We start from the raw sequence: 15,365 nt of genomic DNA, 5'->3' as shown, positions 1-15,365 counted from the left end.
GGATGCACACAGATGGAGCGTGTATCTGGGTGGTCTCTGTCTACCAGACGGGAAAGCCACTTCTGCACTGTAGGAAAGGCAGCCACGGTATTTCTGGGGAGGACATGAGCCTGGGAGAGAAGTTCCAACTGGAGAGAACACCAGGGGAAAGACCATTGCCTGGCTGCAGAAAACTGTCCTCAGCGGCTGGGAAGGTGGCTGCCCCTTGGCATGGACAACCCCGTCAGGCAGTGGTCCTTCAAGCTCCTGTCTTTCCTGGGTCCACGGATTTCCAAGGTTTTGAACATCTCACTCTTTCTCGTAAGTCTGGCCCCTCTTCCCAGCGCCTGTGGCCTTGTGCCAAGCCTCACCCCAGGCAGTGCTTGGTCTGGTCTAACCTGGAGCCTATACACCCACTTCCATTCCTGAGACAAGGCCCCAGTTTGGACCATATGCTAGGAACACAGACAAGACACATGTGTGGCCATCCAATACCCTAAGCTTCCATCCCCAAATCCCTATCACTTTGCTCACTGCCACCTTGGTGGGCAACCTGCAGTTTTCTGTTGAAGAACAGCCAAATTTCACTGATTTCCCTTCTTGGCTGGTAAGCAGCATGTCCTAACCCTCCTCTCCTGAGAGCGAACATCAACTATAACGTGAAACATTGCAAAGCAGACATGTCTTCTAGGTCATCTCCCACCCAGGGAGAAAAACCCCTTAATACCCCAAGAGGCACCTGCCCCATTTTTGCTCAGATTCCTCCAGTGCCAGGGAGCTTCCTGTGACCGCTGTCCCACTGCTGGAAGCATGCAGTGTGAAATTCTGGCTGTCACCAAGCCACAGTCTCTTCAGACTGTGTCTCCCTGGCCCCAGTTTTGAATTCTTGGGCTTCACAGAAAAATATCCACCTTCTTTTCTATATAACAGCTCTTTCTAGATTCTTAATCTGGAAAAGCTAACCTTTCAAAGGCTGGCATCACCGACTCAATGAACATGAGTTTGAGCGAACTCCAGGAGACAGGGAAGGACGGGGAAGCCTGGTGAGCTGCGGTCCCTGGGGTCACAAAGAGTTGGACAGGACATGGTGACTAAACAACAACCAACCTTTCAAAAGGTGTGCATACCTCAGGCAGATTTCTCGACTGAGGAGAGGTTTGAAAGCATGTCAACCCCAAGAGCTCCATCATAAAAGTTCCTTCCAGCCCCCACAGGTCAATCCCTCTCCAATGGCCTGTTCCAGTCTCAATATGGTTTCAATCAAATGAGTCCCCAGAGGGGATAACAGAGATGCAAGAGGTGGTGCAGAGGGCGTGGCGAGTGTACTCACCCAGCAAATCAGAAAGCTGTCTCCCCACACCCCACACCCCACACCCCACATCCGAGAGCCCAACAAGGTGTCTTTTGGAGAAGACCCGGCTCTCAACCCACGAGCGTGGCTCCTGCCTTTGGCGGGCAGAGCATGGGCACAGATGCTTGTGGGACGCCTTCTGTGATCACACTCGGAAAAAATCAAGCGGTTAACCAGAGGGAAAGGATTCCCAGACCTGCCAGGATGGTGGGTTTTTTTGGTTTTTTAGATTACGCCTAAGGTTTGTAGTTTGGACAGGCAAAGTAAACAGTGACAATGACAGCACCAACAAAACAGAAACAAAGAACAGTTTACTTGTTTTGTTAAAAAAAAAAAAAGCCTTTTGTTAAAAGACAGCCCTGCACCGGCCTTGGAAGCAGCCCCACTGCCTCCCAACCAGGGGCGGGCTGTGTCGTGAGCGCGAAGCTGGCGTGAAGAAAACAAACTCCAGCAGAAATGACAGCACGCGCCGGAGGTGTCTGCTCTCCAGCTTTCTCTGCTCCCCTCCTTGGTTTTTGGAAGAGGTGGCGAGAGGGATGGGAAGGGAAGGGTTTGAACCAGCATGAAGCAACTGTATTTAGACCATGGCAAACTGAGCTGCTACTGACTTCTCTCTCTCTCCCTCCCTCCCGCCTGCCTGGGGCCTGGCCTGGAGGGAAAGGAGCACAGGGCCGAGGGCCTAGCACGTACCTGAAAGAAACCCGGAGGGATGGGGCCTCCCGGCATGCCATCGTTGGGGGGAATGTTGCCAAGCACGGGGCTCGGGGCGGCTGCTGCACTCTGCGGAGACAAGAGGGTGGAAAGTAAGAGGCTGCACCCATGTAGACAGACGGGAGTTCTCACTCCCAGCCCCCTCCACCCTCTCCACCCATGTCCTCCAAAGACCCCCCCCATCCACACAAAACACCAGCACCTTCCCAGAACTGTCACTCAGTGGGTAAGAGATGAGCTCTCTGAGCCTATGCTTCCTCATCACTAAACCCCACAGACAGAGAAGCCTCGTGGCTACAGTCCATGGGGTTGCAGAATCGGACGTGACTGAGCAACTAACCCACGACCACCACCACCACCACCAGAACGGGAGGGCAATGCCCACCCCTGGCGTGCACACACCCTTCCAAGCAGCAGTAGCCGTTAGCGAGCCCCGCCTCCCCACTCAGTTGCTGAAAAAGCCTCCGTAGGGCAGGCGAGGTGCCTCATGAATGGGGGTGCCCTCGCCAAGACGCTGGCATGCTGTACAGAGCAGATCAATGAATGCCCACGGCTTAGTGAATCTACAGACAGACCAGCTGGGAAAGGCCCGGGGAGTGCGAGAGGCGGGCAGGCACGTCACTGGCCCCGTCAGGGTCCTGGGGTCACAGAGGAGGTGGGCTGCATTGTCATACTTTTTCTTTCAAATGCTGCTCTTCCGGCATTTACCTGGTACATCTGCCTAAACAAACGCGTCCCAGGGGTGCACAGACGTTGCTCTCCCCAGCCTGGCCTCCTTCCAGACAATCTGTGTCCCACCTGTTCACATGGCCGGCATGTCTGTGCCTGGCCCCGTGCTCACATGGGCGGGTGAAGCTGAGAGAGAAGCCCCCGGGCCTGACCGCCCACCTGGGCCGGTGCTCTGCTCCCCACCACACTCTACACCTCGCAGGGCTGCTCCCACAGGAAGCCCAGACCCAACCTCGAAGGCCCCCAGACCCCACCAGGACTGAGCTTCTGAGACATAATCGCCAACTGTCCTCCTGGGGGTTCTGATGGGTCCTCTGGGACGACACTGAGCCCCTCAGGGTCAAGAAACAGAATGCTCTTCTGTTACGATTGCAGCCTGATGTCACCACTTCTAAGTCACTTCTCCTGCCCTTTCCTCAGCCACAAAACAGGACCCAGAACTCCTAACTCCCAGGGAAGGGAATGAGGGACTGTATGAATCCCCCAAACACACCACATGCAGCAAGAAAACAGACAGCCCTGGGAACCAGTACATTGGGGTTCAAACACTGTTTGCCTGGACTAGCGAGGGGCGGCCATGGCAAACCACTCAGCTTTCTGCACTAGGTTCCGGTCGCGGTGGGCCTAGCTGCTCCTAAGCGTTGGGGAGGATTAAGCAATGGGATGGGCTGTGTTTTGTAACCCAGGGAAGCTGGTAATCTGGAAGTAAGGAGGACTCGGGAGGCCCACAGTGGCTGTTTCAACAGACCTCAGGTAAAAGGGAATAGCGTGGGATGGGGCTGGCTTCTCTGGCCCAACATTCCAAAATGATTCGGTGTAAAGAGAGTCTGCCAGCTATCCTGCAATGTGTTAAAAAAACCCCAAAATACCAGGTTCTCCCCTTCCTACCTCCTTAGGTTGGAGGAGAAGCCAGCCCTGGTTGAGCCCCCCGCCCCGGTATCATCTAGGATGAGGGCTGCCTGAGGGAATACGCCTGGTTATCCATCAGCTGCACTCTTTGTTTGCGGTTGGTTGTTCTGCGAAAATGCAACTTTTCATGATTTACAGCCAACAATTACTCTGCAGCAGCAGCAGAAAAAAAAAATTTTTTTTTTAAATTTTAAATGGAGTGAGGTAAACACCCTCCAATGCTGTCTTCAAGTTCTTCCACAGACTGGTTTTACACTTAACTCTTTAATAGTTCAGCAACTTATTTTGGTAAAGAACATAGATTTTACTCCTCAAATGGTCTACCAGCTTGATACAAGTTTTCCACTCATTTGAAATCAGGGACAAAAATTCTTACAAAGGCATTGGACGGTTTCTGAGCTTTTAAAAAATTCTGTCCTAATTCTGTCCATTCTAATGATCAGAGTTTTACAATTTTATTATCTTCAATTCTTTCGTGGAAGTTTTCTTATTTATTTTTATCTGCTTATCCTACCAAACTTCTATCGTTTATATAAGTCATCTTCCTACCAAAATAAAAGAATTCTTATATAATTTGGAGGGAAACTGATACCTTTCCAAAACAGAGGTACCCTCTTAGGAGGTGATCTTTCTCAAATTACTCATATTTTCGTTCAAGTCCACCAGTCAAGCAAGGAGGGTGGGTCAATGATGCTGATCAGAATGGCGGGCAAGGGCAGGTGATACATTTGGGAAAACCAAAACCCTCTCTTGCCCTGATTAAATGTTTTATTCAACAAATGTGACACTGACTCGTTCTCAGGGTGAAGATGGAAACGGTGGCGCTCCTGACGACAGTGTGAGAAAGACTGAGTCGATGGCCCAGGCCCGGGCAGGGTGGATGGCAGGGGCTGTCTGGCCTAATGCTCAGAACAAGCCAGGTACTTTCACACCGTCTCTCCCTGAACCCCCAGGTGGCCTTCCAAGGCAGACACAAGCACCCTTACATTACAGATGAGAAAACAAGTGTCTGTGTGGAGAGCAGACTGAAGGTGGCCTCTTCCTACTTATCCTCAGAGAGTCCACATCTACTCTTCCTCAGCCGTCAGCTCAGAAACAACACGTGGCTTTTAAAGAAAGATCTGGAAAGCTTCAGCAACTTGGTTCTTTAAATTAGCATTATTCATTTAATATAAAACACTTTCTTATTATAGGACACAGCAGAGTAAAAAGAAAATTAGTCACTGTTTTTTGTTAAATAATATCATAAGCACTTCTCCTCCTCTCATTAAATGGTCAAAGAAAACATGGTTTTTTAATAAGACTAATATTATTCAACTAATTTAATTAACAGGGCATTACATCAGTGTTTGCTAACTTAGTAGCTACAAAATGGTATCTCTTTGATTTCTTTGGTATTTTAACTTAATCTTTTGGATCACTAACCTTTTAAAATGGTTTACACTGGCCATTTAGTAAAACAAATGACAAATCATTCATGTCGTTTGCTATTCAGGTATTTGATGTCTTTCCTTAGTAATATACATGAGCTCTTTATACCTTAAGGATATAACATATAGATATCTTATCATTTAAAAGGAAAAAAAAAAAAAAAAAAACAACTTTTAAATGAAAACTTGAACCAGGTGCATGACTTGCAAGGCTCCCCTGACACCAAAATCTCTTTTTCCTACAAGATCAGGAATCCACGGTCCTTTGAATGTTAGGGATGGAAAATCCACAGTTCTAGCAGGGGGATGGTATAATTCTTTGACATCTGGGTGGAAATGGACATTTGCTACCCTCCAGTGAAAGGAAGGCATGTCAGTAGTGGCTCAGGTGTCAGGAAGCTGGAGTGATAACTTATCCTTTATAGGCTCTTTCAGCTGCAAAATTAAGTAGCTCTGCAGTGTTTAACTCTGTGTCTTAAAGTATGACAGTTACTGCCATTCTTTGATTTTGAGGCAAACAGAAACTTGTACAAAACTTTCAAAAGGGCAGAAAAGGACAAAAAATAAAATGAAAGCAGCAACCAGTGTCACAGGGAGACCAGAGGGTTAAGAAATCATTCTTACACATGAAACCCAATCCAAGGGACCTCACCCCACATCTATCGATGTGAGGCTGCCCTCACCCCTACACCTCAACAGCACCTTTACCCATCCCTAAGACCCAGCACCATGAGAGGCATACAGCAGGCGTTCAGTAAACAATTACAACTTTTATTGTTCAAAGACCTGCTCAAATCTGGCCATCTGGAGCCAGGCCTTTCCGGACTGCTAGGAATCGGCCTCTCCCTGTGGTTTCCAACTTGGAGTTACAACTCCATTAAAGCACTCAGCAAAGTGTCTCATGTGAGTTTTCTCTAAAAACACAAAACCAAAACCAAAACCCTCTGACATTCATAGAGGCCTACAGCACGTTGGGGCTATAGCAGGTGCCCAGGAACTCTTCCACCGGAGTAGAGGAGGAAGGAGTCAGGAGCCAGAGACCTCCCACATGGGCTTGCGGAAGTCCCTGCCTGCCCTGGGCCTCTGCTGCGCCAAGTGTCAAATGATGGAGTTAAGAGAAGATGACTTCTGGAGCTCTTCTTCCAAAGTACTCTCCCAACCCAGTCCATACACCTAGCAGGAGCAGGGATTAGAAACAGCAGCTCCTAAATTTTAGGAAGGCAGACTCTAAATTTTAACTTTTCCCATTCATTACAGAACTCTTAGGACTTCCAGGGCAGTGGTGGTGCAGTGGTTAAGCATCCGCCTGCCAATGCTGGGAACACGGGTTTCATCCCTGGTCTGGGAAGATACCACAAGCCACAGGGCAACGAAGACTGTACCACAAGTATCAAAGTCCAAGCTCTAGAGCCTGTGCTCCTCAACAAGAGAAGCCATCACAATGAGAAGCAACTAGAGAGCAGCCTCCAGGCGCTGCAACTAGAGAAAGCCTGTGCACGACGACGAAGACCCACCTAAGACTAAGTAAGTATTTAAAAACAAAGAATCAGATCAAAAAAAGAACCCTTAAGAGGTCAAAACTTCAGCACCACCTACAAACCTATTGATTATCAAAGCCTGGAGATAACAGCCAGCTCATGACATCTGGGCTCTCCCCTGCACCAACTGCAACCCCAACAGCCCCCCTTCAGCAACCTTTATCCATATACGCGTACATGCACACATGGACTAAAAAAGGCAGACTCAAATTGGGCATGCAGTTTGGCAACTCATGCTTTTTTTTTTTTTTTTTTTTTAAACTAACTAAAAATTCTTTTCCAAATAGAAAACAGGCCTTGCACTGAGTGGTGTGGCCCACTGCAGCCAGCTGCCTCCTCCAAGCCTCCGGGATCTAGTCCACTTGGAAAGCCTGAGGTGCCTTCAGACATCTGCCTGAAGCTGTAAAAGTTCCCCTCCCTGCAAAGTATTTTATTTTTGTTCACAGCCAGGGAGCCTTCCAAGGAGGGCTCATTCTACAACGTTCACCCTCAAGAGTAGGGTCTCTTTATGACCCCAGAATGGCTACACAGCCACCGGGGCTTAGGGGTTCACTGCAGCCCCTCAGCTCTGTTCATGTGTTCCAGATGCCACTCCACCAAACTCCGCTGTCAACAGCGAGGAGAGACCTGGACACTACCCCTGTCCCAGAGTAAGCACATTCTACCCCCCACTCTTACCCCTGGTAGAGATGCAGGGTTCAAACCTGCAGCCTTGGGATCTGAGCCACAGCGAGGAGCCTTGAAAGCCGTGCGAGGGAACCTGGACTTGCCACTCAAGGCAACAGGGAAGAGATCTCAGCAGAAGAGCAAGTAGCTCAGGACAGTTGAGAATCCTATCTGACACCTCTTAGCCCGTGCCAGACATCCCAGTGCATGCCTGACAAACTCACCCAACAGCACCAGAGTACACAAGGCTCCACAAATGAACAGACTTGGCAAGTTCTGGATGTGGGCCCTTTCCTCAATCCATAGCAAGGAGTCCCATGCGATTCAAGGAACAGGGTCAGTCAAGAGGGACCAAGAGACAAGCTCCCAGGAGCCTCCTACTTCACATCTTGTATATCCTGTGGTAGGTGACATTCATGCTTCCTTCAAGAAGCAGAGCCTGGTGAGGGCGGGGTGGGGGTATGTGTTCCCTACAAGACAGGACCTTCCAGCCTTACCCTGAGACCCCCAGTTAGCCTCACCCACAAACTAGCATGGAATCCCCCACCCATTTTTTACTCTCTTAAAAAAAAATTATTCTGTGCACAGGAAGCTCCTGGAAAACAGAATAAAAACACGCTCAGAGTGAACGGCAGGACTCCTGCCAGGTCAGCCAACCCCTCCTGACTGATTTACAAGGCTGCAAAATGGAACTTTGTTCTGCAAATCCCCTCCTTCCTCGCCCCACCCCAATACCCAGGCGTGTAGCAGCACGGGGCCCACATGTGAAACCACCAAGTACAGCCTTCCTCGACTGAAACTCAACGCAGGCCACGTGGCCAAGCACCCAGGACACAGGGGTGCGTGGTGTATGGCGGTGTGCCCACAGCTCGGCAGCAGAGGACGCTTGGGGGGCTGGGGAGGGGGAGACAGGCGCGCTCCAGCTCTGAGAAATGAAGGCCCGTGAGAGAAGTTCATATTCCAGGGAGGGAGGGATGTTTACACAGGTGTCATCAGGTCAGAGGGTTCAGCATTCTGTGCAAAATATGGAATTCACAATTCAAAATACAACATTCTCTGCAAAATATAGGAGTGACCTGGGACCCTCTGGGCCAAGCTTCCTCAGTTCAGTTCAGTTGCTCAGTCATGTCCAACTCTTTGCGACCCCATGGATTGCAGCACGCCGGGCTTCCCTGTCCATTGAGTCGGTGATGCCATCCAACCATCTCATCCTCTGTCGTCCCCTTCTCCTCCCGCCTTCAATCTTTCCCAGCATCAGGGTCTTTTCCAATGAGTCAGCTCTTCCCATCAGGTGGCCAAAGTATTGGGAGTTTCAGCTTCAGCTTCAGTCCTTCCAATGAATATTCAGGACTGATTTCCTTTAGGATGGACTGGTTGGATCTCCTTGCAGTCCAAGGGACTCTCAAGAGTCTTCTCCAACACCACAGTTCAAAAGCATCAATTTTTTGGCACTCAGCTTTCTTTATACTCCAACTCTCACGTCCATACATGACCACTGGAAAAACCATAGCCTTGCCTAGATGGCTTAGGTTTGTTGGCAATGTAATGTCGCTGCTTTTCTCCCCCAAGTTTCCTAGAGGGAATTTTAGCAGCATCAATAGACTGAAGATATAGCTAAGGGAATGGAGAGAATCTCATCACCCAAACAGAAAGGCCAAGACAGAGAAGCGGGGTGGCTAAAGTGGAAGGTACAGGAAGAGGCCTCTCGGTTTTATGTGCAGACCACAGAAGAGAATCCATTTGGAGAACAGAGGTTCTAATTCTGCAGCTTGGAAAAACACACAGAGCTGTTGCTACGTGAAGAGACAGAACTGGCTGGCGTTAAAAATAGGTCTGGAAGACACAGGGGAGTGAGCAACACAGGATCCCTGCCTCCAAACGGCCAGGGGGCCATCACGCGCGGGGAGGAAAGGACGTGCTCGCTCGTCGCTGCTGAGGGATGGCCCTGGGTCCAGGGGCAGATGCTCTGAGCCGCCAAAAGCTTCTCCAGATCCGAGCATCAGAGTGGAGAGCCTCTGGGAGCGGTGGGCCACGTCACCTCAGGGTGGCTCAGGGGGACAGGGTGCGAGCGCACTCAGGATCAGAGGCTGTGGGTTTCGTCTCTGCTTGGCCACAACAGAGCCACGGGGACTGCCTCAGCCTCCCCTCTGAAAAGGGGGGAGCTATGTCATCCAGCACCACCTGGCATTTCCTGGGGATTATTAGGAGACAGAAGAGACCCAGATGGAGGGTCCTGGGATCAGGGTTCCAGGTCCGGCTATAAACCACCTGCTGTATGACTCGGGTGAGCTTCTTGCCCCCCAGGCCTCTGCTCAATTCCAAGTGAGGTGGCTGAGATCCTGCTGCTACAGTGAACCAAGTGGGCATCACACCGAGCTCTCGGCCACACAAATTGAGAAAGGGTGACAAAAGCCCCAGCTCACACGGCCAGGCCGTCAGACCCAGGAGAGGGCTGTCTTGACACCAGAGCTTCTTCCCTAACATCCCCACCTCATTTCTATCTCCTGAAAAGTGAGATGGATGCAGGAATGCAGAGAGAGCAGGCAGAGAGTAGCAAATGCCTTTTTATCCTGATCCCAAACCCCTGGGGAAGGGGATACGATTTACTTCTCAACATCCCTGTGAAGGTGTCACTGCTGTTTACCGGTAAGAAATCAGGCCCAGAGAAGTGCATTATCCTGTGTTCTAACTTCAGTCTCTCTGTCCCTCCACCTCTGATTTCGGTCCAAGAAACCTAAATAACGCACCCCTCTCCATCCTGCCACCAGTCCCTACAAAAGAGAGTTCTGGGTGCTTTTTGTTGCTTATGAAAACAAACAACAGCTCATAGTAACATAAGGTAAGCACAAGGCATTCTCTACATCTGAGATCATCCACATGTTTTTCTCTTCCCAGAGTAGACTGGCCTTCTAACTGCTCCTTCCGGCAAGTATTTCACTGAGTTGGTCTCCACTTAGGGTGCGTGCATGCTTGTGTGTGCCTGTGTGTGGGAATGTAAGATCTCACTAAAGAGTCTGTTGGATCTAACTGGTAAATTATCCTGGGAAGAGAAGGAGAAACAAGGCAGGCGAGGAGCTTAAAAAGGTTAGGAGCACTTTTGACACGGCCATGTGTTCAGCAAATGCTGGCTCCTAGGCCACCAGGGATGCTGTGCTGTGCCCGCTGGGGTGGGAGACGACAGAGGCTTGGCTCTGCCCGTGAGGTCCAGGGAATGAAATGAAGTCTCCACAGGAGAATTGAGGGATGCGGGAAGGTGCTCCGGGCGGGCGCCGTGAGGTGGGGATTAGAGGGATCAGGGAGGCTTTATGGAAGAGGTGGCACTCAAGCCAGGGCCTTAAAGGACAGCGAGCCTCGGAGATGCAGGAGGTGATAGGGAGGTGAGAGATTACTGCTGTCATCTTAGCCCTCCCCTGGAACCAGGCCTTCTGACAGCTTCTCCTTCAGAGCATAAATCCCGTCAGGCCTCTGCCCTCCCCAGCCACTCCATCTCGCTGACGGGGTGGGCATGGGGCTTACCCACGTCCCCTCCCCCAGAAGGGGGAGGAGGCTGCCCACTCAGCTCACCAGCTAACCTAGGTGCAGCTCAACCAGCTTCTCTCCCCATCCTCCTGGATGACTGGGCAGGGACTATAGATGAGAAAACAGGGGCTCAGGGACTTGTCCAAGGTCATTCAGCTCAGAACAGGCAGAACTGGAAGTCAAGCCCAGACCTTCTGGCTGTGTACTGGCTTCTCCGGTCAAAGCTTTGAAACTGACGTTTAAAGATGCTGCTGGAGAGTAAAGAGGTCCGGGCTCTATGCCCAGCCCCTCTGTTCTCCAGCAGCTGGGGTACAAGGGCACCTCACTTTACCTTCCTCAGCCCTTCATCATTGTCTATTATGGGGAGGCCTCTACCCTCAACAGGGGTATGGGGAACCCAAATATGACTCCTCAGATAAGGGACTCAAACTGCTGAGCCAGCAACACAGCACCAGGTGGAAGACGCGCGCGTTTGCTTTCTATGATTCTGTGAACACAGGGCAGGCCAGGGCGTGGGAAGGGTGGGGGCCAGCAGAAGAAACATCCCTGGTGGGGCAGAACCCAGTCTTCCGAGGAGCGGCCTCTCTCATTTTTAAAAAACAATCAAAGAAAGGCACCCCACTCAAATCATTTTCAAGAAGAGGAGGAACTGGCTGTGCTGAGACGGTCATGGCCACCATCCTACCAGGCCCTGCCCATCCAACCCAGGAAGCACTCGCTTCTTCTGGGAACTGGATCAAAGGGCATCATCTGGGTAAGAGGTGGAGCCCCATGTAATTAATACCTGGTTATACTGTAGATGCCAGACAGGGTGCCCTTCCCCATGTGCAAACATCTCCCCAGCTGAGCTGCACAGCAGAGGGCACGGGTCCTAGGCATGTGCACGTGAGACAAGGGAGATTAAAGGCGAGAGGTCCCCCCTGCAAATGAACAGTGTGGAGTGGATCAACAACATGCTGTTTGTACAACGCTGATTTTCTTCTTAAAGAGAGATGAGCTTCAGACCCTGGTTTATACCATTAGCAAAACACACACACACACACACACACACACACCCCCACTGTCTTAAAGGAGCCTCTTACAACCGCAAACATGTCATAGTAGGCCAGTGACAGTTCCTTAACAAGAACACTGGCAGTTGCTTCTGCAAAGTGGAAAATTCCCTGGCATGGGCCTGCACACATGCTCAGTTCCAATGACAACTTAATCCTGCCAGGACTGAGGTGTGCACAGAACAAAAACCCACCCGCTTTAGAAACTTCCGTTTTTTTAAGTTTAAGAGAAATCATTAAAGGGATGGCCCCCAGAACACCTTTCAAGAAAGGGGGAACACACTTTGCTCACCAGCACCAGATTCAAGGGGTACAGAGTCACCTTCCCTCAGCTCACCCCCGTCATGACAGGATGAGGTGCACAGCCTGAAAATCTCATCCGGGTCCCCTGACATCCAAGCGGGGAAGTTTACACTAGGCTGGGGAGGGGGTGCAAACGAAGGAGCCGGGAATGCAGGCGCATGGGCTGCACGAACAGATGCCGCCTAAGCCTTTAAAGCGCGTATTAATTGCGCTCATTTAGCTAACAGTCTCTGTTTCGTCCCCCACCCTGGTCGACCAGAGTCCTTGGGTACCGCTGGAGAGATGCAAGCTGTTGGCCTTACTGTTATTTTGTCAGCCATTAAACGATTCATCGGAGTCATTAATTGATTTATTACTGCTGCCTGCTCAGAGGGTTTAGCAAATAAGGAATGATGTAGGTCACAACGCAAAGGAAATTGAACCAAACAACGCCATGAGCAGCCGGGCACTTAGAATCCACTGCTGTCCACTCGGACAGCCCTCCATGCCCAGCTGTCAGATGGGGGGCTGCACTGCTGGCTCTCCTACCTGAAGCCCAGGTGTCAGCCTGCCTCCAGCACACGTGTCGTGCTGCCCAAGATACAGACAGAAGGTGGAGAAGCTCGTCTTGAGGGCTCCTGGGCATCTGCCAGGTAAGGTCACCAGTGGCTGGGCCCATGGCTGGGCCCTCCAGGACACAGGGAAGAGGCATGACATGAGGCAGAGGGTTCCGGCTAGGGGAGATGGCACGCTCTGGCCACACCTCCCCCTCTGCCTGTGCTGCCCACAGGAATGACAGGACAGCAACAGATGACAAGACAGGTGCCTCCTAATGCTGGCCCTTTCTTACTTATCTCTGATCCCCTCAAAAAGCCCCAGGGCGGCGGGTGGCATTAGCATCTCTACATTACAGAAAACTGAAGCTCAGAGAGCTGATCTGCCCACAGTTCCACAGGCGGGGAAGCAGCACCCTGGGACCTGAACCCAGGTCTACCTGACTTCCCAGTCCACATTCCTTCCCCTTGACCAAATTCTTTAGGTAACACAAAGGGGCGCTGCAGCTCAGCCTCAGTGACAACCTCCAAAAAACTAACTAGGTGACGAGAACAGGACGATCCCCTCCCTGCCTGGGTGCCTCATTTACAAAACAGCAGGGTCCAGGGTGGGCGGAATTCAGTCCCTTCTGCCCCCACCCAGTGCCCTGACCCCCTGAGATGATGCTGCCTACTAGGGATCCTTCCTCTTGGGAAGACCCCAGTTGCTGGGGGCGAGCCCTCCCGGAGGCCTCCCCGGCTGCCCCACCTGTCCTTCAAGCCTAAATGCAGCAGGTGCAGGAAGCCTTCCCAGAACTAGATCAGGCACCCAGTAGGTGCACAACAAAAGCCTACTGCGCTGGATGGGACTGCAGAAAAGTTCCCAGGCCTCACCCTGCTCCCGGGCCCTGGGGCGCTGAGCAGACTCGGTGGGACTGTAGAAAAGTTCCCAGGCCTCACCCTGCTCCCGGGCCCTGGGGCGCTGAGCAGACTTGGAGCGGTGTTGACATGAGGGGACTAGGGCAGTCATTTTACAGAGACATTAACACCCTCGGCAAGAGGATTCACGAGGTCACAGATTCTGGGCAAGTCTGTGTGCGCACATGTCTGTCTGTGTCTCTGAGGCAGGAACGGTAACAGCTCTGGTACCCAGGGTCCTTACGGAACCCAACCCAGCCAGTCTGGTTGACTCAAATTCTGTGATCACAGCAATCAGCCCCTCAAAGACACACCACACCCCTCGCTGCCTGGCACCATTCTAGAACAGGGCCCACCCTGCGGGCATGCAGGAGGCCCTCTCCGGGTGGCAGGCTCTTCAGTTTGCTCCAAGAGTGATGCGGAGGGGCTGAAGATGTAGGTCAGGCATGGACTAAGACCCAGGCTGCTTCAGTCCTTGACACAGCCCAGTCTGCAAGCTCGTTCCACAGCCTGTTGAGGTCTTGCCAGAGCCACTGCAGGACAAGGCAGGGCTGCCCTTTGGAGGTCATCACAGGGAGGCCACAGATGCTTGCTGGGGGTCTGCCAGGCACACAAGCAGGGCTTTCTTGTTAGCATCCTGCCACAATGGTTCCAGAGCACCCAAGGACACACTCGGCCTTTAGGATCCTAGTGAGAAACCTGTTGGGGGACGGGGTCAGGAGCCCAGCCTGGAAGAACCAGAGATGACCTGACTGGTCAAAGGCTTCCGAGGGACCAGAGGACCTATCTGCTGAGACTTCTGGCCCATACACGGGACTTCTCAGTGGTCCACCCCTCCTCTCCCCATCAATCCATATGGTATTGAAAGCACAAAGGAAGGTCTTTTCTAGAGACCTTCATCAGGGTTCAACAAATTAGATTCTTTAAGTCTATCAGAAAAGGAATAACCTATTATTATTGTTTAGTAGTCTCTGCGGAGAAGGCAATGGCACCCCACTCCAGTACTCTTGCCTGGAAAATCCCATGGATGGACGGCCTGGTGGGCTGTAGTCCATGGGGTCGCTAAGAGTCGGACACGACTGAGTGACTTCACTTTCACTTTTCACTTTCATGCATTGGAGAAGGAAATGGCAACCCACTCCAGTGTTCTTGCCTGGAGAATCTCAGGGACGGGGGAGCCTCGTGGGCTGCTGTCTATGGGGTCGCACAGAGTCAGACATGACTGAAGCGACTTAGCAGCAGCAGCAGTACTCTCTGGCTTACAAGGCCTTTCTTTCACCCAAATTTACTTGATGAACATGCCCAACTATCCTTCTGCGGAGGCTGGTCCATCTCTCTGGAACTTCTCATTCACTTTCTCCTCCTGGGCAAAACCTCTTCATCTTCCATGTGTTCCTCATCACAGCACTTGTCACATCTGACTGTTAATTTCTTATTAAATTAGCCAGCTGCCTTCACAGGGATGGGGGCAGGAATAGTGTGCACAGCATAGAGAAGGTGCTGGCTCAGTAAATATTTTTTGGATGAATAAAGTTCTTGCAGAAATTCTGCTTATCAAGAATAGTCACCACATCTACAAGGTCAAATTGCAAGACTAGCTAACTCATACAATTACCCTCTCCCCTCGAAAAACAGCACCGCTGCCACACACACGTGCACGCGCACCCCACTATGCCCACACACATCTTAGAACAGGCTGTTTCCTCTGCCTGTGAAACCCAAGCTTTGGGTGTTCAGAAAACCTAGGC

The 15,365-nt window shown here is 51.3% G+C and overlaps 1 protein-coding gene across 1 annotated transcript in view; it reads right to left on the bottom strand.

Moving 5' to 3' along the window:
- The window catches only part of SSBP3 (single stranded DNA binding protein 3), a 166,535-nt gene that overhangs the window by 46,170 nt on the left and 105,000 nt on the right, over positions 1-15,365 (bottom strand). The window contains exon 6 of the mRNA XM_010847196.1: positions 2,021-2,110. Within this exon, the coding sequence (XP_010845498.1) occupies positions 2,021-2,110 (90 nt within the window). The remainder of the gene's footprint in view (positions 1-2,020; positions 2,111-15,365) is intronic.

Source organism: Bison bison, unplaced genomic scaffold (assembly GCF_000754665.1).
Source record: "Bison bison bison isolate TAMUID 2011002044 unplaced genomic scaffold, Bison_UMD1.0 scf7180017864244, whole genome shotgun sequence".
Classification (NCBI taxonomy): Eukaryota; Metazoa; Chordata; class Mammalia; order Artiodactyla; family Bovidae; genus Bison; species Bison bison.
This window is presented reverse-complemented; position numbering and strand designations above follow the sequence as displayed.